At 46.0% G+C, this 22,996-nt stretch overlaps 1 protein-coding gene across 7 annotated transcripts in view; it reads left to right on the forward strand.

Annotated features, from left to right (window-relative positions):
- TMEM163 (transmembrane protein 163) overlaps positions 1–22,996 on the forward strand; it is a 262,138-nt gene that overhangs the window by 197,474 nt on the left and 41,668 nt on the right. The window contains exon 6 of one of the 7 annotated variants that reach the window (XM_089329309.1): positions 437–712. The exons of 5 other annotated variants lie outside the window; for them this stretch is intronic. In XM_089329309.1, coding sequence (XP_089185435.1) covers positions 437–461 — 25 coding nt within the window. In that variant the 3' untranslated portion in view covers positions 462–712. Of the gene's footprint in view, positions 1–436; positions 713–22,996 lie in introns of those variants that run through there. One more of the 7 variants, XM_089329310.1, reaches the window with a different exon arrangement.

Raw genomic sequence — 22,996 nt, forward strand, 5'->3', positions numbered from 1 at the left:
GTAAGTTTTTAAGCTTTTTATTCAGTGAGAGGAATGCATAGGAGAGTGAGGGCCATGTCTAAGAGAGAAAGGGAAATCTGGATTCATGCCAAGCACAGGAGCCAGCCACGTGGAGGACATGCAGGCTGAAAAACGTGGAGTGGGTGGCCTGTAGGCCGCGCGCCCTGAAGGTGTGGGGCAGCGAGGGGATTAGGGCAGCGAGGGGAAAAACAGAAGGGCAAAGGGGGAAAGAAAAGGTCAGGGCCCACTGTGTTTCAGGCCTTTAATCCCCTTCCAAAGGGGAGTGGTTAATTAGTCTGAGCGGAGGTGGGCGCACAGGTGTGATCAGGTAGGGGCATGAGATCACACAGGGGCGTGGTGGAGGCGTGGTGGAGGCGTGGTCTTCCAGCTCACAAACCTAATAGGTTTTATTCTCTCTGCCTGCCTATATCACCAGGTATCTGCCCACTCACTGCCACTGACCCCGCAGTCAGGAGAACTGGAAACACCTATAGACAGGGTCCAATGTCCGCTGGAAGTGAGCACCAACAACCTCCGCAGGGGCAGGACCGCCAGGATAATGCGACTTACCGAGGCTGGATTTTGGTTCTCCTCTGCCCTGCTCAAGGATCACTCTGGTTCGTGGAACCTCTGTTCCATTTATCCACCTCTGAACGGGTCCTAAGTGCTCGGAAGAGGCCTCCCAACGACTAGAAAAATTCGTACCCAGGTGCATGAACTGTTGGCTCCTTTGTCTAAGGCAGACGGAAGTGGCAGGATGGGCACCAAGCAGCAGAGGCCTGAGAAGCTGAAGGAGAGACAGGATGCATTTCCAGCTTTCCTCAGTCCCGGGTTCTGGGCACTCTCAGTGATGGCTTTGTTAGTATTCCTAAAGAGAATTTTGCTTTCGCCTATTTGAGATCCTCTCAGGGTTAAAAAAAAAAAAGGAGCTCCACACCTCAGCTCTTTGCTATTAACTGAAGTTTTTGGCATGTGACCTTTCACCAAGCCCATGAATAATTCCTTTCATTGACTGGCTGCTCATGCTTTTATTCCCTGTGGTCTTCACAGGCTAGTGATAGCTCACTCCTGCCCCCGCCCCCCAACAGGCTATTCAACTGGTGAAGGATGCAGATTGCCTATCTGTGTCACGGTTTTAAACTGGAAGCCCTCCCCCCCCCCAACACACAAAGCCTTGTTAATGGTTAATACAATTACTATGTACACACGCATCCATCTTGGCGTGAGGCCCTCATTCTCTAATTCGTCTGAATTACTTCTGGAATTAATGGGGCAGACTGAATAGGGGAGTTGTAATTACCCAGCTCCTCTTTATATAAGCTGGTGATGTCCGTCTTTTCTGTCTGTTAGGAAACCAGTGGCCGGTAATTAGGCAGGGAATGGGCGGCACACAAGCTGCTCAGAGCAACACGGCACTTTTCTTTGAACAGGCATTGGATTTGGTCCCCACACCCTGCTCCTTGTATAAAAAAAAAAGGCAGAATACTTTAATTCAAAATCATTGGGCAAACAGATGAGAGCAAAACGGGGTACCTGCAACAGTAGGACACATTGGAATGGGCCTTCCGTAAACCAGTAGGATAATTATGGTGGGGATAATAAATGTCTTTCCTCTTTATTGCGCCCATGATCACTGACCCCATGTGGCTGACGTCCTGTCCCCACAAGGCTGTTTCTGTTGTTGGCAAAATAAAGGCTATGATTGGTAAAGTCACGGTTATGTCTGCAACCCCCAACATAGGTGGTGAATTATTTACCAATAAGCCCTTGTAATTTCTGGTTGTGGGACTTTGGGGTGGGGGCAGTTATCCAAAGTGTGCGAGTACAAAGCCCTAGAGTGCTGGAGTTTCAGAAGATGCTGGGGCCAAACTAGTGAAGTCCCTGACTCACCTGCTGAGTTCACTGATTAGAAGCTCCTTCAGAGCTGGCTTCCTCCAATTCCTCCAAATAAAATAAAGAAACTTCGAGTGCTTTCCTACTCTTGGGTCAGTCATCGTGTTTGGCTTTGTTTTCTCTTACTGAGATTAGACGGTGGGATTTGTGTCTTGGAGCCTGTCCCCTGGAGGAGACAAGCTCCCAGTAGTTGGCCTGGCAGTGATGTGTGTCTGACACAGAGAGGCCATCACAGGAGACTCTAGGTTTCAGCCTTAACCTGTTGCGCCAACACACCTGCTTCAGCATTGGTCTTCTGAGATTATGGGCTTGGTGGTGTTTTTAACATACATGACTGATGACACTAGAGTGTCAGTTGGAATCCCATCTACTCTGCTTCCAATCCAGTTGTCTGCTAACAAGCCTGGGAAGGCAGTGGCTAATGGCCCAAGTGCTTGGGCTCCAGCTACTCATATGAGAAAGCGAAATGGAGTTCCTGGCTTTGACCTGGCCCAACCCTGGCTGTGGTGGACATTTGGGAAGTGAACCCATGAATGAAGATCTCTCTCTCTGCCATTCAAATGAATAAAGACATCTTTTACAAAGAGAGATCAATGTTAATGTTCATGTACTGACTATCATGCTGTCTCCTTGAAGAATGCAGAGATTAAGGAATTTAATAACGTGCTGAATAAGTATAAGGGCATTCCCGAGTAAAGACACATAGGGTGCGTAGGGTGCATGTTTTTTGAACTCCTGAGGTTAGAAAGACTGCAGGAGGCAATGAAGCAAAAAGGGGTGCTTTTGCTGTCACATCACACCCTCTAAGCCAGCTCAAATTTCCTTCCAGGGCCTATCTGACACAGACCCAACACGGCGTCCACTAGGGTGGCCTGGTGTATCCCTCCCAAAGGCCAAGGTAGGATGGAGCACGTGCCGCCTACAGAAGTGACCGTGGTAACTCAGCTCAGAGCACTTACCCTCCTTTCTCAAGTCTCCCCCCATCCCTCATTCCAGGATCACTCCTGGAATCACTGTCCAATCAACTGCCTGCAGGCAGGTCCCTGTCTCAGTCCCCAGTCACAGGCAGGAGGAGTTCCAGGAAGAACTTAGAACAGCGCTGGCCCGCCATCAGCACATTGTCAAGACAAAGAGAAAGCATTGATGGGAACAACCAAATAGAGACCCGGGACAGCACTTTCCAGTCTCCCCGTTTTGTAAATGCGGTCTGTCCAGGTTCTTCAAGGACTAGGACATTGGCCTGTATCCAAATGTCCAACCGAAAGCAACAGTCCTTGGCACACTTGTGGTGGCCCACAATTCTCTATCACCATTTAAGATACTCACATATCTAAAGGTGAGACTATAAATACACCAAGCCAAATCAATCAGTTTACAAAACAAAACCAAAAGGCAAGTCTTTCCCTCCTTCAAATCATGGCATGTTTTGCCTCTGAAATCCACAGACTTGCCCCTCCTTCTGGGGCCGTCTCCAGAATCTTCTATAGCTTCATAGGAGGAGCCTTAGTAAGTCAACACCAGGTCTGTGGCTGCCTTAAAGGTGCACCTGCGTGTGACACAGGAGGCAGGGAGAGTTTAGAACCGAGAAAGCCAAGAGCTTCCTGCAGCCAAATAAACCCAGAGAGGTTTCTCTTCATCTTTCCTATGGCTGTTAAGAATGGAGGTGCAGTGGCGGGAGGGAGAGGTGCAGAGTGTTCAGATCTCTAAACAAGTTCTATCAGAAAGGCAGACAGGAAGTGTGGTGAATAAGCTTTAAAAATCATTTACTTATTTCAAAGGCAGGGTGACTGACACAAAAAGACAGACAGATCTTCCATCTGCTAGTTCACTCCCCCGTTGGCTCCAACATCCAGGACTAGGCCAGGCTGAAGCCAGGAACCCCATCAGGATCTGTCCCTTGGGTGGTAGGGACCCAAGCACTTGGACCATATTCTGTTACTTTCCTTGGTACATTAACAGGGAGCTGGGTCAGCAGCAGAACAGCTGAGACTTTAACTGGTGCCCCAATAACGGGATGCCAGCATTGCAAGTGGTGACTTAATCCATTGCACCACAATGCTGGTCCCATGAGCAAGCTTTAAAACACAACACATCCTCTGCAGGGTGAGTGGCATGAGTGTGGGGAAGGAGGGAAATCGTGCACCCAAGGGTAGTCAAGAACCCATTGGAAGTTTTTAAAAATTGTTAACATATTAAAACAGTCCATTTTCCTGGGTTACCACAAAATGTTAGATATATATGTAACTGGCATCATGTCTATGAGGGCGAATGCACCTATCTTCTCCAACACCTAACATATCTTTGTGGTGAAAACATGCAAAATCTTTTTCTGTAGTGTTCTTTCTTAAGATTTTTTGATTTGGAAGGCAGAGTGACAGAGATGGAGAGAAAGGGAGACAGAGAGAGTCTTCCATCTAGTTCAGTTTCCAAATGGCTGCAGTGGCTGGGGCCGAAGCCAGGAGCCACAAACTCTACCCAGGCCTCTCACATGAGTGGCAGGGGCCTACATACTTTGAGCATCTTCTGCTGCTTTCCTGGGCACATTAGCAGGGAGCTGGATGGGAAGTGGAACAGCCGGGATTGAACCAGCACTCATATGGGACACAGAACTCATATGCATTGCAGGTGACAGCTTAATGCTGGCCCTTAGTTTTGTTTTTTTAATAGAGAAATACACAGTGCATTAACCTTATCTGTGCAACAGAACCCCAGAATCTGCTTGTAGTACAAAGGAGGGAAAAAACAGTTCACATCACCAACCCCAGCTTAAACGTAGTCATCTGGAAACTGAGCTCTTACACCAATTCAAAGACAAACTGGTGACAGAGGAAGAAAATCTTGTTGTCATTTGTCTACCTCTACAAAGACCATTTAGAGAAGCAAGGCAGGGAGAGACCATTCCAGTAAGACAATGTCACTCAATAACTGATGCATCCATACATTCTCCCAAATACAGAATTGATATCCTAAAAATGACTCCTTTGTCAATTCATTAACTAAAGATGACCCTTCGTAAGGAATTAGCAAGCGCAATCCTGTCTGCGAAATCCAGCACAGTGCCCCGATTTGTAGCAACAACAGTGGAAGCCCTGTTCCAGTTCTGCTCAGGGCACAGGCCCGGGAAGCCGTGTCTGCAGACATGACAGCACCAGCACTCGCTAGCTACTTAACTGCTGTCTGTGCCAGGCTCTCGCCATCTGCATAATGGGGACAGCAGGATGACTGCTGCGAGTTCACGCACACGCAGGGTTGTTTACCATAGTGCCTGGCACACAGTTTTGTTTGTTTGTTAATGACCTCCTGTTTGGAGGACACACAAATGTAATTGATCCAAACACCAAGTGCTCTTATTCTCTTGGACCAGACACTGATCTTCCTATGACATTCCAAAATACACTCTCCTCTACAAACCCACTTCCCAATTACTAGCCCTGTGACTTGGTATTAAAATCAGGTTTAGAATGAGATTGTAGTGAGTAACTTCACCCAGAGCCCCTGGCAAAGCCCCAGGATAGGATAAGCCTTTTGCACCCCAAACTGCTCATCTGAACCATCTTGGTGGTGCTACAGGGACCCTTCTCGCAGTTTCTAACTCTACTTCTGCATAAGGGCTCAGGCAGGTGTCAAGAGTTTGACTTTGTTTTTTTTTTTATAAAGCTTTCTGGGTGTTTCTTAGGAAGCAAAAGTCTTGAGAGCTTCATTATTCTAAGGCACAGCCATGGCTCTAAATCGATGATTCTCAGCCCGGGCAATTTTGGGCCCACCCCTTCACCTCCCCCCCCCCCCAGCCCCCAGGACAAGGTCTAGAGACATCTTCCACTGTCACCCTTTGGAAACAGATGCCCCTGGAATCTAGCAAGTAGAGACCAGGGCTGCTGATAAACAGGGTGGCCCTCACCACAAGGAACGATCCAGTCCAAAATGCCAAGCATGCGAACGTTGGGAAACCTATTCTGGGACACTTGAGGCTATGGCTTTCCTTTGGTGGGTAGCAGGGAATCGCCGTAAGGCTTCCAGGTTCGCCAGCTGAGACCAACCAGTGAAAAGAACCAAATTGGGTAACACCTGGGATGGACAGCTTTGAAGGAGCAGTGATGAACTCAGAGGCCACACGAACCTCTGGGCATACGCGGTGAACGTACACTTCACACAGGAAGAGCATGGCAGTAATCCCAACTCTGAGACTGCCGGGGCCAGAGCTGCTCCTCTGGGCCAGTGAGCACCAGCTCCATAGGCCAAACACCTCCTGAGTGCCCTATACTCTCCCAGCAACTCCTCATGATTCTCCCATAACACAGATGTTTTCACAGTTCAAGGGGTTCAAGCAACATGCTTACGACTGTTGAGGGGGGCTGTTGACCTTATTTGCCCACTACTCAAGGCCTACACTCTGGGCACCCACCATCTTCTTCTTATCTCATTCTGTGTCTTTGTTTCTCAGAAAGGTGCCCTGAGACAACTGTTGAGCTCTTCATTTCCTGGCCCCACCCTAGATCTCCGAGAATTTCAGGGGCTGGGATGGACTCAGACTTTAAAGTCTTCCTCAGCTCTGCTGATACAGTGGCCAAAATAATAGCCTATTGATGTGCAGATCTGCGTTTTGTAGGGAAGCCTTGGCATTCTGTGATTCTACTAAGAGATTTCATTATAAATTAAACTTCCAGAATTTTCTGGAACTAGTCCTTCCAGTTAAAGACATTAGGATTCATCAAATATATGCAGTTCCCAACTTATCATTCAGTAAGGTATACCAGTGAATGAATATCCTTAAAATAATTGTAAATCATTGTTCTGTTGAGAAAATCAGCTTCCCAGCTCAAGGTTTAAAGAACATTTTCCTTTCATACTCATGTGCTCTCTCTGTATTATCCATTTTTTTCTCTTACCCTGCAAAATGTCAGCCCTTCAAAAACTAGAGTGTGTGCATCACAGAGAAGTAGCAGAAGTACGTGAGATCTAGCCAAAACCATGGTGCGTGTTTTTCCCCATCCTGATGCCTACAGCGATTGAGGAGAGGAACCCTGCACTTGGCAGATTGCTCAGTGGAAGACTCGTCTTTGTTCCTCGCTTGCCAGTGGGTAAATAATCCCCACTGTTCAGTTCTTACATTTGGGTAATGCAAATAAATCTGTGCTCAAACCTGTTGACTTAAAATAAGAATCCTTAATGGGCCAGAATTCCCATGGCTGCATTCAGAGTAGAATTTCAGGATGTCAGGATGTTGGTGTTTAAAGGAATGAATTTTTTAACAGGGGGAAACTAAGGTCTGGCGATGTTTTTCTAAGTGATCTCTGGTTAATGACAAGGATTGATCTAGAACCCAGGGTTCCTGAGCCTTGCCGCAGCTCAGCGACTCCAGAAATGCTGCTGTTTAAGTTAGAAAAATTATTACACAAAGCTATGTAAAAATTGGGCGTGTTTGTTTAGATCGACAGAACACCCAGATAAAGAAGAATCCAGTGTGGTTGGTAAGCCTCAGATTGAGATTTCAGCTTGCCTACTGCTAGTTCAAAATGTTTTAAAAAATGTATTTACCTTGAAAGGTAGAGAGGGAGAGGAACTTTTCTTTCTTCCCAAGTGTTCACAACAGCCAGGGTTGGGCCAGGCTGAAGCCAGGAGCCTAGAACTCAATCTGTGTCTCCCATGTGGGTGGCGGGGGCCCAGGTGTTGGCGCCTCCAGGGTGTGCATTATCAGGACGCTGGGTTGGAGAGCAGAGCTGGGACTTGAACCTAGGCACTCTGATAAGGGAATGTAGGAGTCCTCAGCAGTGTCTGAATCACTGTGCCACACAGCCATCCTACTGACTAGCCTATAGCCCTGGGCAGGTCTCTGCTTCTCCCTAAATCTTCTCTCTCAGCCCTCCTAATGCCTTGTAGGAGAGCAATGACTCAAACATCAATCCCATGGTGCCGGGGTGCAAAGAAGCAATGAGACGTCTCCGTAAGGTGCACACTCCTACCTTCGTGCCACAGGATTGTTGCCCCAAGAACTTCATACCTGGAGGACTGGGCCCTAGGGCCTAGTGATGGAAGAAGAGTCTATTAGAATTGTTATCCGAAGTATTATGTGTGCTCAATATCATCAGACGTCATCTTACGGCATTGTTCCCCTTATAATGCTCCAGGGAGGGAAGTGGTATTTTTATCCTTCTGATTTTCCTCATAAGGGAACTGAGTCATGGGCAAGGAGATGTGAGCAGTTGAGCCTGGTGGGAGTTGGTTGCATGGCTCCAGCACTGGTGCTGTGGCTCCACCAGAACTTTCCACACCCAAGCCCCTTACCAGACAGGGCAGATAGCAGGTGCTCACGCAAATCTGATTAATGCATGCCATCACGTTGGAGACATGATCAAGACCAGCATTTGCTGTCCTGTGAGGATACAAATAAAAGGAAATGTTAAAAGTGATGCTGCAGAGGAAGGCATTTGTAGAAAATTTCTTATTATAAAAGTACAGCATTCGGGACAGACTGGAACAGAGTCCATCCTCTCACGTTACAATGTCACGGTGATTTCTTTGCAAAATTGTCCCCTTGTGCTTACATTTAGCTTTACAGATGAGGGTGTTTCAACAAGCTCATGGGAAAATGGAACTAAGACGTAATGCACATTTTCCATGAATATTTTAAAGACCTCTTGTATTTCTGATCTATTTATGTACAATTTTTAAAAATATATTTACTTATTTATTAGAGGGAGAGACATCTTCCATATGCTGGTTCACTCCTCAGATGGCCACGATGCCAACAGCGTCAGGTCTCCCACAGGGGTGGCAGGCGCCCAAGCACTTAGGCCATTTTCCGCTGCTTTCCCGGGTGTGTTAGCAGGAGCTGGATGGGAAGTGGAGCAGCCAGGACATGGAGGTGGCACTCACATGCAATCCCGGCCTTGCAGGCAGTGGCTTTACTTACTAGGCCACGCTGCTAACCCCTGTTTACATACAATTTTATATCTTGCCTTTTCACTTAGCATTTATCGCTTGGATAATTAGTTTAGCCGTCTATCAGCAAAAAGGTTTCAATGACACTTGACTGTCAATTGCAGTGCTGTGTCAAACACTCCTTTCATGACACATTTAGAATTCCCACATTTAAATATACATAATGCTGCTGTGAGCGTTATTCTGCAAAAAAAAGCCTTTTCTTCCAGGATCCACTCCCAGAAGCAGATCAAAGTGAATAAGCAATTTAAGCCAATTACTTTAAATACTGTAACCAAGCAGACTGGCAACACTGGAGAATAGGTTACTAAGGAAATGATAGAGGGTTGTTGTAGGGATAAAAGAGAGAAGATTCAATTAACCGAGTCACGCCGAAAAGCCTGCCCGCCCAAACGGCTGAGCTCACACTTCCCACAGAGGCAGAGCGGTAGGGTTGGTACCTGATGCCTCCACCATGGGTGGGATTTCCAGAAACCACTAGGGGCTGCCATTCTTCTCTTTTTGATTCTGCAAGGTTTTGCACGCAAGAAGTGGTTTTCTGTACCTCCAGTGGCCTTGGGACTGCTTGTTTTGAGAACAGACTAGAATTCAAGGTGGTTCAGACAGGAGTTCCACAATGGGCCTCAAACAAGCAACTGCCCCCCGCCTTTGTTTCAAGTATTGCACAGCCCCAAGATCTTTGTCTTCCAAGAACCTTGCATCTGTCAACCTTGCAGTAGTAATACAACCCCCAGAGTCTTGGTGACATGTACCAAGTACAGTAATCATTTCCCAAGTAAGCCAAGGTTTGACGGTGGCCTGTTGTGCAGACTACTTCCAGGTCTCAGGCAGAAGGAATAGCTCCTCACTGAGGACTGCTGGACAGAAATGAGGCTCACCCAACCCTGCACAGTTGAAGCTTCTGCTTAGGTGCGATGGATGTCAGTTCCACTCTGTTGGCCAAAGCAAGTCACATGGCCAGGCCTGAGAGTGAGTGGCACAAGTGCCCTCTGCTGCTGCTTTTCTCAGACCTTTAGCAGGGAGCTGGATCAGAAGTGGAGCAGCCAGGACACGAACTGGTGCTCACATGGGATGCCAGTGTCTAAGGTCAAGGCTTGACCCGCTATGCCACAAAGCCAGCCCTCCACAATTGATCTTTTAATTGCATTTTTTCTTGAGCTTTTTCAAGTACTTCATACAGCCCCCACCGCACAGAGGTCTGCAAACCCCATGGCAAAGTCAGGGGTGTATATTTGAGGTCAAGTTGAGATGAACAAGGATACACTTCTTCCACAGGCCTACAACTAACTGCCTGTGTCTCCTGAGAACATCTGTTGTCATGTGGGCCTCCGACCCTGGTGCGAGAGAAACTCTGGAAACAGATTTGCTGCCCTCGTGTGTGGGTGTAGCCCTGGCCTCTTCATCATGGCTCTGGTCACTGGTGTTTGTATTGACTGAAGGTGACCAGGCACAGCGTGTCGCCTCCGACGTGGTCTTCTGTGGTGTGACCCTGGCACAAGTGCTGGCGTCTCGTTCTCCTCCCCTTTGACCTCAGCAAGTCTGTGACGCACTTTGCAGTCAGCAGAACGGTCCAGGTCTAGAACAATGCTGCATGACCTCCAGGCGTCGCAGCTCTGCTTGCTCTAGGGGAAGTCAGTGCCACGTTCCCCATTCCCCAGGGGACGCTGGTTAAGCACAGCGTGGTTGACCATTCCAGCCAAGCTCCGCCTTTTCGCCAGCCCTGCTGTGGGGTGAGTCATCTCTGTTTTTGTCTCTCACCTTGGATTCAGGGTCCAGGGAAGGAATCTGACCGGCCCCTCTTGGGTCAGGTGCAGTGACTCACAGCCCTCCCTCCAGGAGAGTGGAGCCTGGAAGGAGGACAGAGGCCCGTGACGGTGAGAGCGGGTGCAGAGCTGCAGACCAAGGCCAGCAGGCGCTCACTGCGAATACTGCCGGGGTCTGCTGTAGCAAATGCAAATGTAATCATCTTCATTGCTTTGCCAAGTTCTCGGGCTCTGCCTGGTGTTCACAAGAACACTTGCACAACTGAGCTTAGCATGTGAGGCTCGTTAGGGGTGGCCCTCTCCCACCTCTCTACCCAGCTTCCTGGCTGGGCTCCCTCATGGAGGTTCTCTCCAATCTCCCTACAAGGCTGGTGATTTTATTGACAAAAATGATCTTGTGCATGTTTAAGACTTAGCTACGGTCTGTGTTCTGATGACTGTAGAGTATGTCTCCACCCAAATGTTTGTCTGAATCTAACTTCCTGTCTCCAGCTGCCTTCTCACAGATACCCCTAACTTGGTGCGTCTGAAAGTGAACCCCCCATTCTCCCCACAACGCCAAACCTGCCTCTGCTGCAGTCTCCCCGTTGTAGGCAATGGGACCACTTTCCTTGGGTCCAAAGCCTGAAATCATTCTGGACCCTTGTTAGTATCACATTCAGTGTTCACTGGACTTGTCACCAGAATCGTTGGAACTTGTTCCGGAATGGACCCCAACTCACAATCGGGATAGATCCTAAGACTCGCCCCTTCATGGCTACCATCATTCAGAACTCCGCTGGTCATGCTTTTGCCTGGCCTAGGTGCTGCAGGCACCGCCTCCACACTGCTCTCTCCTTTGTGTACTTGGATAGCTGCAGAGACCCTGTGAAGATGCGACCATCATACCCTATGCACCTCCGGGTCCTCTGCTGTTTCCTGTCTCTGTAAAGGCCTCAGGCCCTGCCGTGGCTCTCAGATCCTACTCCTGACTTTGCCCTTGCCCCTGCACCTCTGACACGCTTCCTCTTTCTCCCTCCAGTTCGGCCACTGGCCACCTTCTTGTTCCTCTGTAAGTCAGGCAGGCTTCTGCCTCAGAGCTTCACCCTTCTCTCAGCCTGGAAAGTTTGCCCTCCAGTGGCGGATGGCCTGCTCCCTAGGTGGGTGCCTGGTGCGAGGTACATGTGCGGTGGCAAGGATCATGCAGAAGGACTTTAGTATGCCCTGGGCCATGCTTTCCCTGTCCCCGGACATGCTTTTCACCCCTACACACCCAGCTAGCCTTCGGGTTTGCTCACAGTCAGCTCGAGTCTCCTCCTTTAGGAAAGAATCCCGAGAGCTGCAAATGCTCCCTCCCTCTACTTTTTGAGGAAAAGGTCCTCGTCTTACTTGTCATCGTGTCTAGTGTAGAGCAGGCTTCTTGGCCTGTGGCAGGCCCTCGGTAAATATTTCCCTCCCTCTCAGTTTTGGTGTTGTGTTTGTTGATGCTTAAGAGCAGGATAAGCATGCACACAAAACCTCGTAAGCCAGGGGGAAGTGAGCCTCTGTGTTCAGCAAGGCTGGCACTGCTGTCTTTGTGTATCTGCCTGGACATTCTATGCATGGATGAGCAGTCACTGGCTCAAGTACACTAAACATTGGCCATCCACTTGGTTCTCCCGGGAACATGCAGAACCCAGCCCCTTCCTGCCTCCCTGTTGGGACCTCTCCTACTTTAGCGTTGTCTGTTTGCGGGGTCTTTACAACTAACTTCCCCTGGTCTCCGTGCTTCTATCTGGGCGCCCTCTGGTCTGTGCTCAAAAGAATGGCCAGGGTGAATTTTCGAATGTTGAGTCAGATCATGTTGTGTCAATGCTCGGTCCTCCATTGATTTCTGTTCCATCAATAAAAGCCCAGATTCCTACTGTGACCATAAGGCCCTGCAAGGCCCCTGAGTTCCAGCCACTGGCCTTGTTGCTGCTCCTGGGATGTCCTTAGTCTACCCAGAGTGCTCTTCCCTAGGTAGGTACAGGGCTTGAAATCTTTGGTCAACGTCCCCATAGAAGTGTGACCATGAGCTATAACAATACTCTATTCTCCCCCATTATTCTGCTTTGCATTTCTGTATCTAACGCACTTGCTTGTTCACATGTTTTCTGTCTGTCTCTCCCCATGTGAGCTCCATGGTGGATTCTTGCCTGAAAGCACAGTACTTAGAGTTTATTGATTGATTTATACTCAGGACCCAAGTTATTCCAATCTGCATACCCTTGCATTGTGCAATAGTAGAGGTCTTAGGTAGCACTTGAAAGCCTTTGTATGGGTTGCTCCCTGTTGCTTTCTCTCTATTCCTTGCTCTATACCACAGAAATAACAGTGTGAGACTTGGGGGCCTAGGTCAGTGTGCCCAGCTCAGGTCAGTGTGCATGGGTATCTCAATGTTACTCCCAACTGTGCCGATTTTCAGGATAGACTCTCTGACAGCTCCCTAGTCTACCTCACTGCCTTCTCTTGGTTATGCCACCATCTCGTGCCTTTTGGAAATTCTCAAAATTGGGGTTGTCCTCGTGTTCTCCTCCTCTGCCCATGTCCGTCAGTCACCAACGTCTTCCCGATTCTCTCTTAGAGTCCTCCCATGTTGATTCTTCTGAGCTGTCACAGTCCCTTTGTAGGGAGCCATCACTTTGTTTTCTTGGCTACTGACTTTGCCTCCTGGCTGTTTGTCCTGCTGCTAGTTTCTTTCCCTTCAGCTCTCCCAGTCTCCAACCACAGCCAGAAGGGTCTTTGCAACACCCAGGTCACACTATGGGTCTCCCTTGCTTAGAACCCTTCAGTGATTTCTGTCCCCTCCAAAGACTTGCCCAGGTTCACACGTGTGTGTTCCACTTCAATGATTGTGGCTCTGTCTTTGTGCCACTATCCTGCATTTACCTGTCCAGATGTAGTCAGTCATTTTTCTCTGAGTAACAATGGGATGATAACTTGAAATGCAAATGATTGGTGTTTCATTTCCCTTTATAAAATACAGTTTCCCCTGATGGGGGAGCTGCTGTGGCTAGAGACTGGTCAATGTAGAGGAGAACAAGAGGGGGGCTTGGCGTGTAACCTGGGGGCTGGAAGGGCTTCCTGAAGGGAAAGGAAGTGATGCACTGACACAGGGTGATACCAAACACCCTTCCTAGAGCAGACCCCCAGTGTTAAGTGACTTCTGAGCTAAGATTTCTTTGGGAAGCCTCTGTTATCCCTGAGCCTTTACGGCTGTACTGTCCAACATGGTAGTCACTAACCACATGTGGCCATTTGAATTTTAATTAGCTAAGGCTAGTGAAAAAAAACTTGATTTCTCCAATTGCTGTAGGCATATTTTCAGTACTTGATATCTACACGTGGCTAGTGGCTGTCGTGTTGAACACCACAGGATAGAACACTTACATCACAGAAAATACTACCAGACTGCTCTACTCTAGAGAGTAATTCATTAACAAATTCTTCAGTTTGACTTGTATCCCTAAGGTGGCAGCCAGGAATGCAGTCCTACCTGGATGGGATTTCAGTTGGTTGCTTTCTCTTCAGCTGATGTCTATGACAGCTATAAGCAAGGGGCCATGTGTTGAAGAAGGAGTGGTTTTTAGTGGTTTCATGTTGAGATGCGTGTTCTCACCATGGAGAAAGGGTGCACCACCTAACTGCAGAGCTCTGGCCTCAGTGAGCTTTGCTGGGCCCAGTCAATGACATCCTCACCTGAGTCTTCACGGCACAGCAGGTGAATGAAGCTGAAGACAGAGGAGAGAGATTGGAACGGGGTGCTGAGAGGAAATGAGGATCGAGGGCCCAGGAGGGCCAAGGGCCGGGGAGGCAGATGGGTAAGACTGTGAAGAGGAGAGCAGGTAGGTATGGGTGGTGATGCAGGGAGAGAGTGCTGGAGCCTGGAAGGAAATGGTGCCTGTGTAGCAGGACATCAGAGAGAATGGGGAATGACTCACACCACCCCTCGCTCCTTCTCCTTCCTTTTATCCTGCCTCTAATCTGATTTGGTTGTGTGGCTTTAGTTGAAATGGCAGAACACACAGAGGGGGAGAGGATCTGGCTGGAATAAAACAACTTTAGAAGCGTTGCACCCGTAAGCACTGTCAGGCTCCCACCACTTGACTCTTGTAGTTTTCTCTTTTTTATTTCTTTTTAAAAAAATTTTATTTAATAAATATAAATTTCAAAAGTACAACTTTTGGATTATAGCAGTCCCCCCCCCCCCATAACCACCCTCCCACCCACAAACCATTCCATCTCCTACTCCCTCTCTCATCCCATTCTTCATTAAGATTCATTTTCAATTATCTTTATATACGGAAGATCAATTTAGTATGTACTAATTAAGGATTTCAACAGTTTGCTGCCACACAGTCAAACTATTTGCTTCACATTTGAACAATGCCCCAGATGACGAGTGCTTTGGAGGCCAGGATAAAAGCGGATACATGAAACAATCACTCCTTAAACTGTAGACTGCATTGGTTAATCACCAGGGCCATGGTGTGTTTCACAACTGCTGCAAATTAGAGGGGATTGGAGAAGCTTCCCTTGCTTGGCTGTGTGGATCTGAGGGGATGTCGGGACGAGTCAGGGTGTGACAGGAAGTGGGCACTGTTAATGTGATCCACGGGCCTTTACACCTACAGTTGACAAGGAACTGTCCTCCCAGTCTGACATCATTTTGCACTTGATCTTGGCCAAAAGGCCGAGAGGTGATCTCTGACATCATTTTGGATGTGAATATCTGTATGGAACTTGTGCCTTTGTAATTTTGGAGGCAAAAGTTAATGCTTATTTGGAAGGTAATTCTGAGATCTAGAGTGCTATGCACGATGAGCCACAGACATCCTGTAGCAAGTCACCATTGTTCATCTTTGAAAGTGGCTTTAATCATTTCTTTAGATTTCTCTGGTCTTGTTTCAGATGTTAAATATGTCTTATACTGAAGTTCTTAACTTTGAGTGTGCAAAGGAGTCAGCTGAGGGTCTTTTTTTTTTTTTAAGATTTATTTTATTTGAAAGGCAGAGTTACAGAAAGAGGGAGAGACAGGATTTTCTATCTGCTGGTTCACTCCCCAAATGGCCACGGTGGCCGAGGCTGGGTCTGGCTGAAGCAAGGAGCTCCATCTGGGTCTTGCATACGGTTGGCCAGGACCCCAGCACTTCAGCCATCTCCATTGCTTTCCCAGGCACATTAGCAGGGAGCTGGATCAGAAGCAGAGCAGCCAGGACTCAAACCAGTGCCCATATGGGATGCCAACGCTGCAGTCGGTAGTGTAACCAGTTATGCCACAGTGCCAGCCCCAGATAAAGGACTTTTAAAGCAGGTTGTTGGGCCCCACCCTCAGAGTTTAGCTTCAGTAGGTTTGGGGTAGATTCCCTGAGCTTGCTTCTCTAACAAGTTCCCAAATGATACTGATGCTAGTAATCTGTGGCCCGCACTGTGACACGCACTACCCCAATGGGAATTTCAGTTCAGCGTCACTCTGGGTTGATGGGAGGATTACACAGAAAGGGATCGTGCATCATTTTCCTCTTTCCGGGTCATAAAGTTCCCTTCCAGGTTTGCACAGCAAGAAGTCTGTGTTGGTCTGGGTGATCCGGCTATTCAGTGGCCTTTCCTTGCCATGCCAGCTCTCTGCACGGAGGCCCCCTGTGCTGTGGGATCAGTGACCTTTGAGACCCCCCAGGCTGTCTGCCCCATACTAGAAGCAGCTCATGCTTACAAATGCAGAGCAGTCAGTTCTGCAGCCTTTGTTCCTGACCCAAATCTTCATAACATCTGGAGGCTGCAGTTGGGCCAGGGCTGTGGTGTGTGATGTGACGTGGGTGGCCGGGTGGCAGCTGGGAGCTTGACGGGCTGGCAACTGGATGGGAGTCGATTGGCCTGGATCCTGTTTCTGGGTGGACATCAGACTTCTTGGGTGACCTTGGGGAAGTCCCCTAATCTTTGACTCCTGTGTTTATAAAACTAGCTTCTCTCCCTTCCCAGCAATAAAATAGAAAACACATACACACACACAAACCCGGATCTAATGAGTGACCTCCTGGTGATCCCTGAGCTGATGTGTGGAATGCTGGGTGCCCGAGGAGAAAGCGGCTGTGTAAACAATATATTATTAATAAAAATGTGAACAAATGGCATCATAGCCTCTGTTATTAATAGCTGCTTTGGGCTGTTGGAGCAGCTGGGCTGTGACACACAGCTGCAGCAGTGTTGAAGGGTGACAGTGGCTTGTTTGAATTTGAAGCTCATTTAAAAGAAAAGATTTTTGAGCATATTCATGGGTAAATTTACAAAGAATGTATAATTATGGGGCAAGTGTTGTGGTACAGTGGGTTAAGCCGCCACTTAGGACATCCCCATCCCATACTGGGGTGCCACTTTGAGTCCTGAAGCTATTTGGGGAGTGAACCAGCAGATGGAAGACCTCTCTCTTTCTGCCTCTGCCTCTCTGTAAATCCCGAATGGCCACAACGGATGGAGCTGAGCTGGTCTGAAGCCAGAAGCAAGGAGCTGCAATGGCTGGAGCCAGGAGCTTCTCTCTGGTGTCCCACATGGGTGCAGGGGCCCAAGGACTTGGGCCATCTTCTACTGCTTTCCCAGGCCATACTAGAGAAATGGATCAGAAGTGGAGCAGCCAGGACTTGAACTGGTGCCCATATGGGATGCTGGCACTGCAGGTGGCAGCTTTACCTGCTATGCCACAGTGCCAGTCTTGCTAGTATTTTTTTAAAAGATTTTATTTTATTTATTTGAAAGACAGAGTTACAGAGAGAGGTGGGGACAGAGAATTCTTCCATCTGCTAGTTCACTCTCCAAATGGCCACAACGGCCGGAGTTGAGCTGATCTAAAGCCAGGAGCTTCTTTCGAGTCTCCCACATGGGTGGCCAGGACCCAAGCACTTGGACCATCTCTACCACTTTCCCAGACGCATTAGCAGGGAGCTGGATTGGAAGTGGAACAGCCGGGACTTGAACCAGTGCCCATATGGGATGACAGTGCTATAAGTCAGGGCTTTAAGCTGCTGTGCCACAGCACCAGCCCCTTAGCTGTTATTTTGATATTCCATGTTCATCAGGGATATTGGAGTATAGTTTTCTTTCTCTGTTCTATCATTTTCTGGTTTAGGAATTAAGGTGATTCTGGTCTCATAGAAGGAGATGGGAGGATTTCTTTTGAATTGTTTTGATTGGCTTGAGAATAGTTGAAATTAGTTCTTCTTTAAAAGTCTGGTAGAATCCAGCAGTGAAGTCATCCAATTCTGGGCTTTTCTTCGTTGGGACAATCTTTATTATTGATTCATTGTTTGTCTTGGTTATTGGTCTGTTTAGGTTTTCTATGTCTTTATGACTCAATTTTGGTAGGTTATATGTTTCCAGGAATGTATCCATTTCTTCTAGCTTTTCTAATTTGCTGGCTATAGCTAAGCTAGTTGTGGTAATTCCTAATGACTCTTTGTTTTTGTGGTAGCCGTTGTTACATCTCCTTTTTCATTTCTGATTTTATTGATTTGGGTCTTCTCCATATTTTTTGTGGTTGGTTGGGCCAAAAGTATTTCAATTTTACTTCATTTTTTTCAAGAAAGCCGGCTCTGCATTTCATTGATCTTTTGTATTTTTTGTTTGTTTGTTTTCGTTTTGTTCTCTAATTTTAGTTGTTTCTTTCCTCCTACTAGTTCTGGGTTTAGTTTGTTGTTTTTCTAGGCCCATGAGATGCACTGACAGCTCATTTATTTGGTGCCTTTTCAATTTCTTGATGTAGGCACCAGTTGCTATAAACTCCCCTCATAACACTGCTTTTGCTGTATCCTGTAAGTTTGGGTATGTTGTCTTGTCATCTGCATTCTTTTCCAGGAATTTTTTTATTTCCTTTTTGGTTTCTTCTATGACCCACTGTTCATTCGGGAGTGTATTGTTCAGTTTCCATGTGTTTATATATTTTCCAAAGATTCTTAAGTTGTTAATTTCCAGCCTCATTCCATTATAGTCAGAAAAGATATGAAGTATGATCTGATTTTTTTTTAATTTGATGAGACTTGCTTTATGGCCTAGTGTATAGTCTATCCTAGAGAAAGTTCCATGCACTGACAAAAAGAATGTATATTCCTCAACTGTGAGATGAGATGTTCTATAGATATGAATTAGGAGTTGTTCCATATTGTAGATTAAGCTCTGTGGTTTCTTTTTTTAATAAAATTTATTTCTTTATTTGAGAGGCAGAGTTATACACACACACAGAGAGAGAGAGAGAGAGAGAGAAAGGTCTTTCATCCACTGGTTCACTCCCCAAATGGTTGGAGCTGAGCTGACCCTGAGTCAGGAGCCAGGAGCTTCTTCAAGGTCTCCTACACGGCAACAGAGTCCAGATCATTTGAGCCATCTTCCACTGCTTTCCCAGGCTGTAAGCAGAGAGCTAGATCAGAATAAGAGCAGCTGGGATTAGAACCAATGCCCATATGGGATACTGGTGCCACAGGCCAAGGCTTAGCCCACTATGCCACAGTGCAGGCCCCGGCTTTGTGGTTTCTTTGTTGAGTTTTTTGTCTAGTTGATCTGTCCATTGAAGAAAGGGGAGTGTTGAAGTCTCCCATTACTGTTGTATTGGAGAGTCTATCTCCCTTTAGATTCATTAACAATTGTTTTAAATAGGCAGGCACCCTGGCATTGAGTGCATATACATGTATTATAGTCATATCTTTCTGTTGCATTGATCCCTTAATCATTATATAATGCCCCCTTTTGTCTCTTTTAACAGTTTTTGTGTTAAAGTCTAATTTGTCTGATATTAGCATGGCTCCACCTGCCCTTTTTTGTTTTCTGTTAGCATGGAATATGTTTTTCCATTCTTTCACTTTCAGTCTGTGTGTGTCTTTGTTGGTGAGATGTGTTTCTTGTAGGAAGCAAATAGATGGGTCTTGTTTTTTAATCCAGTAAGCCAGTCTGTATCTTTTAATTGGAGAAATTATTCCATTTACATTCAGAGTTATAATTGATAACTAATGACTTGGCCTTGCCATTTTTCCTTAAATATTCCTACTGTTTGCTTTGGATTTCCTTTGTACTGGGATATTTTCTGCCTTCACCTTCTTTCATAAAGATGACTATCTTTCTCTACTTCTTTGTGTAGCACATGCTTAAGCATCATCTGTAAGGCATTGATGAGTGTTGACAATTTCAATTTCTGTTTATTTCACCTTCATTCATCAATGAGAGTTTTGCAAGACACAGTATTCTGGGTCTTTTTACTCTTTTTTTTATAGAAAGCTTTTATTTAATGAATAAAAATTTCTTAAGTACAACTTTTGGATTATAGCTGTTCTTCCCCCCATACACACCCTGCCACCCCTAAACCATCCCACCTCCTACTCCCTCTCCCATCCTGTTCTTCATTAAGATTCATTTTTAATTATCTTTATATATAGAAGATAAACTCTATCCTAAGTAAATATTTTGACATTTTGCACCCACACAGACATGCGAAGTATAAAGTACTGTTTGAAGACTAGTTTTACCGTTAATTCTCATAGTACAACACATTAAGGACAAAGGTCCTACATGGGGAGCAAGTGCACAATGACTTCAGTTGTTGTTTTAACAATTGACACTCTTATTTATGACATCAGTGATCACCGACGCTCTTGTCATGAGCTGCCAAGGCTATGGAAGCCTCTTGAGTTCACGAACTCAGACCTTATTTAGACAAGGCCATAATCAAAGTGGAAGTTCTCTCCTCCCTTCAGAGAAAGGTAGCTCTTTCTTTGATGGCTCCTTCTTTCCACTGGAATCTCACTCACAGAGATCTTTCATTTAGGTCATTTTTTGCCGTAGTGTCTTGGCTTTCCATTCCTGAGATACTCTCATGGGCTTTTTAGCCAGATCTGAATGCCTTAAGGGCTGACTCTGAGGCAAGAGTGCTGTTTAGGACATTTTTCATCCTCTGAGTCTGCTGTGTGTCCTGCTTCCCATGTTGGATTGTTCTCTCCTTTTTAATTCTATCAATTATTATTAGCAGATGCTTGGTCTTATTTATGTGATCTCTTTGACACTTAATCCTATCATTGTGATCAGTTATAAATTTAAACTTCTCACTTTAGTAAGATGGCATTGGTACCTGCCAACTTAATGGGATTTGGAGTCCCATGGCAAGTTTTTAGCTTTACCCTTAGGGGTAAGTCCGAGGGAGCATGTGCCAAACTGCACATCTCCTCCCTTTCTTATTCCCACTCTTATTTTTAGCAGGGATCAATTTTCAATTGAATTTAAACACCTAAACATTATTCTGCGTTAAGTAAAGAGTTCAACTAATGGTATTAAGTAGAAAAAGAAAATACTAAAAAGAATAAAATAGTAAGCTGTTCCTCGACAGTCAACAATCAAATCATTGCTTCTCATAGTGTCAGTTTCACTTCTACAGGTTTCCTTTTAGGTGCTCAATTAGTTGTCACCGATCAGGGAGAGCATATGATATTTGTCCCTTTGGGACTGGCTTATTTCACTCAGCATGATGTTTTCCAGATTCCTCCATTTTGTTGCAAATGACCAGATTTCATTTTTTTTTACTGCTGTATAGTATTCTCTAGAGTACATATACATAATTTCTTTATTCAGTCTTCTGTTGATGGGCATTTAGGTTGACTCCATGTCTTAGCTATTGTGAATTGAGCTGCAATAAACATTGAGCTGCAGACAGCTCTTTTATTTGCCAATTTAATTTCCTTTGGGTAAATTCTCTCTCTCTCTCTCTCTCTCTCTCTCTCTCTCTCTTTGGACAGGCAGATTTAGACAGTGAGAGAGAGAGAGACAGAAAGAAAGGTCTTCTGTTGGTTCAACCCCCAAATGGCCACTACAGCCGGTGTGCTGTGCTGATCTGAAGCCAGGAGCCAGGTGCTTCCTCCTGGTCTCCCATGTGGGTGCAGGGCCCAAGCACTTGGGCCATCCTCCACTGCCTTCCTGGGCCACAGCAGAGAGCTGGACTGGAAGAGGAGCAACCAGGACAGAATCCAGTGCCCCAACTGGGACTAGAACCCCGGGGTACTGGCGCTGCAGGTGGAGGATTAGCCTAGTGAGCCGCGGCGCCGGCCCTCCTTTGGGTAAATTCTAAGGAGTGGGATGGCTGGGTCATGTGGTAGGGCTATATTCAGGTTTCTGAGCAATCTCCAAACTGTCTTCCATAGTGGCTTTACTAGTTTGCATTTCCACCAACAATGGATTAGTGGACCTTTTTCCCCACATCCTCACCAGCATCTGTTGTGTGTTGATTTCTTTTTTTCTCTTAAAACTTGAACTATGTCACTCCATTCTCTCCTAACCTATAGGGTTTCTGATGAGAAATCAGCTGTGAGTCTAATTGGAGATCTCTAAAAGTAATCTGACGTTTCACTCAAGCACATTTTATAATATTTTCTTTATGTTGTACTGTGGAGAGTTTGACTACAATACGTTGTGGTGAAGATCTTTTCTGGTCGTGTCTACTAGGAGTTCTATGTGCTTCCTATACTTGGATGTCCCTTTCTTTATCCAAACTAGAGAAATTTTCTGTAATTATTTCACTGAATAAGCCTTCTAATCTGTTCTCTTTCTACACCTCAGGAACTCCTAAAACCCCTGTGTTGGGTCATTTGATAGTATCCTATAAATCTCGAATTGCTTTTAATTTTTCTGATTTCTTTTTTTATATGAGATATTTCCTAAGATTTGTCTTCTAGCTTGGATATTATTTCTTCTGCCTCACCAAATTGGTTGTTAAAGCTTTCCACTGTATTTTTTATTTGACATATTGAATTCTTCATGTATAGATATCTTTAATATGTTTTCCCCAGAAAACTTTTAGTTAAGGTATACAAACTTCATGCATTTCATAAATACAATTTTATGAAATTACGAAGATCTATCTTCAATTAACTTTATACACATAAGATTAACCCTGTACTAAGTACAGAGATTTCTCTTCAAGATCTTAATCTCATTGAAAAATTTTTCACCCATATCATGTAAGGATTCTATAACTCATGAATTTGCTTCTCAGTAATACTATGATCAATCTTTTGAATTTCTTTTCAGGAATTTTATCAACCTCTTTGTCTTTGCTTTCTAATATTGAAGTGCTGTGTATTTTTTGGGAGAGTCATGTTTTCCTTATTTTTGTTTTTGAATTTCTGCTTTTGCTTTTAGGCATTTGTAGAAATACTTGGTTTTCTCCTCTGATGGATTTTATCCTTGAACTATGCTTCTGTGGCTTAGTGGAGTGTCTGCTCTTCCAGTGAATATCCAGGACATGTACTGGGTTAGGCCAGGGAGCTCTCGTCAGTGCTCTGGGTTGGGCGGAGAGGCAAGTATCCAGGATGGCATCCAAGTTGGGTGTGGAGGATCTCTATTTTCAGCAGGGGAGAGGGTATGATCATGCCTGTTGG

This window comes from Oryctolagus cuniculus, chromosome 3 (genome assembly GCF_051225735.1).
Source record: "Oryctolagus cuniculus isolate XC-2025 breed Fujian yellow rabbit chromosome 3, ASM5122573v1, whole genome shotgun sequence".
In the NCBI taxonomy this organism is placed as follows: domain Eukaryota; kingdom Metazoa; phylum Chordata; class Mammalia; order Lagomorpha; family Leporidae; genus Oryctolagus; species Oryctolagus cuniculus.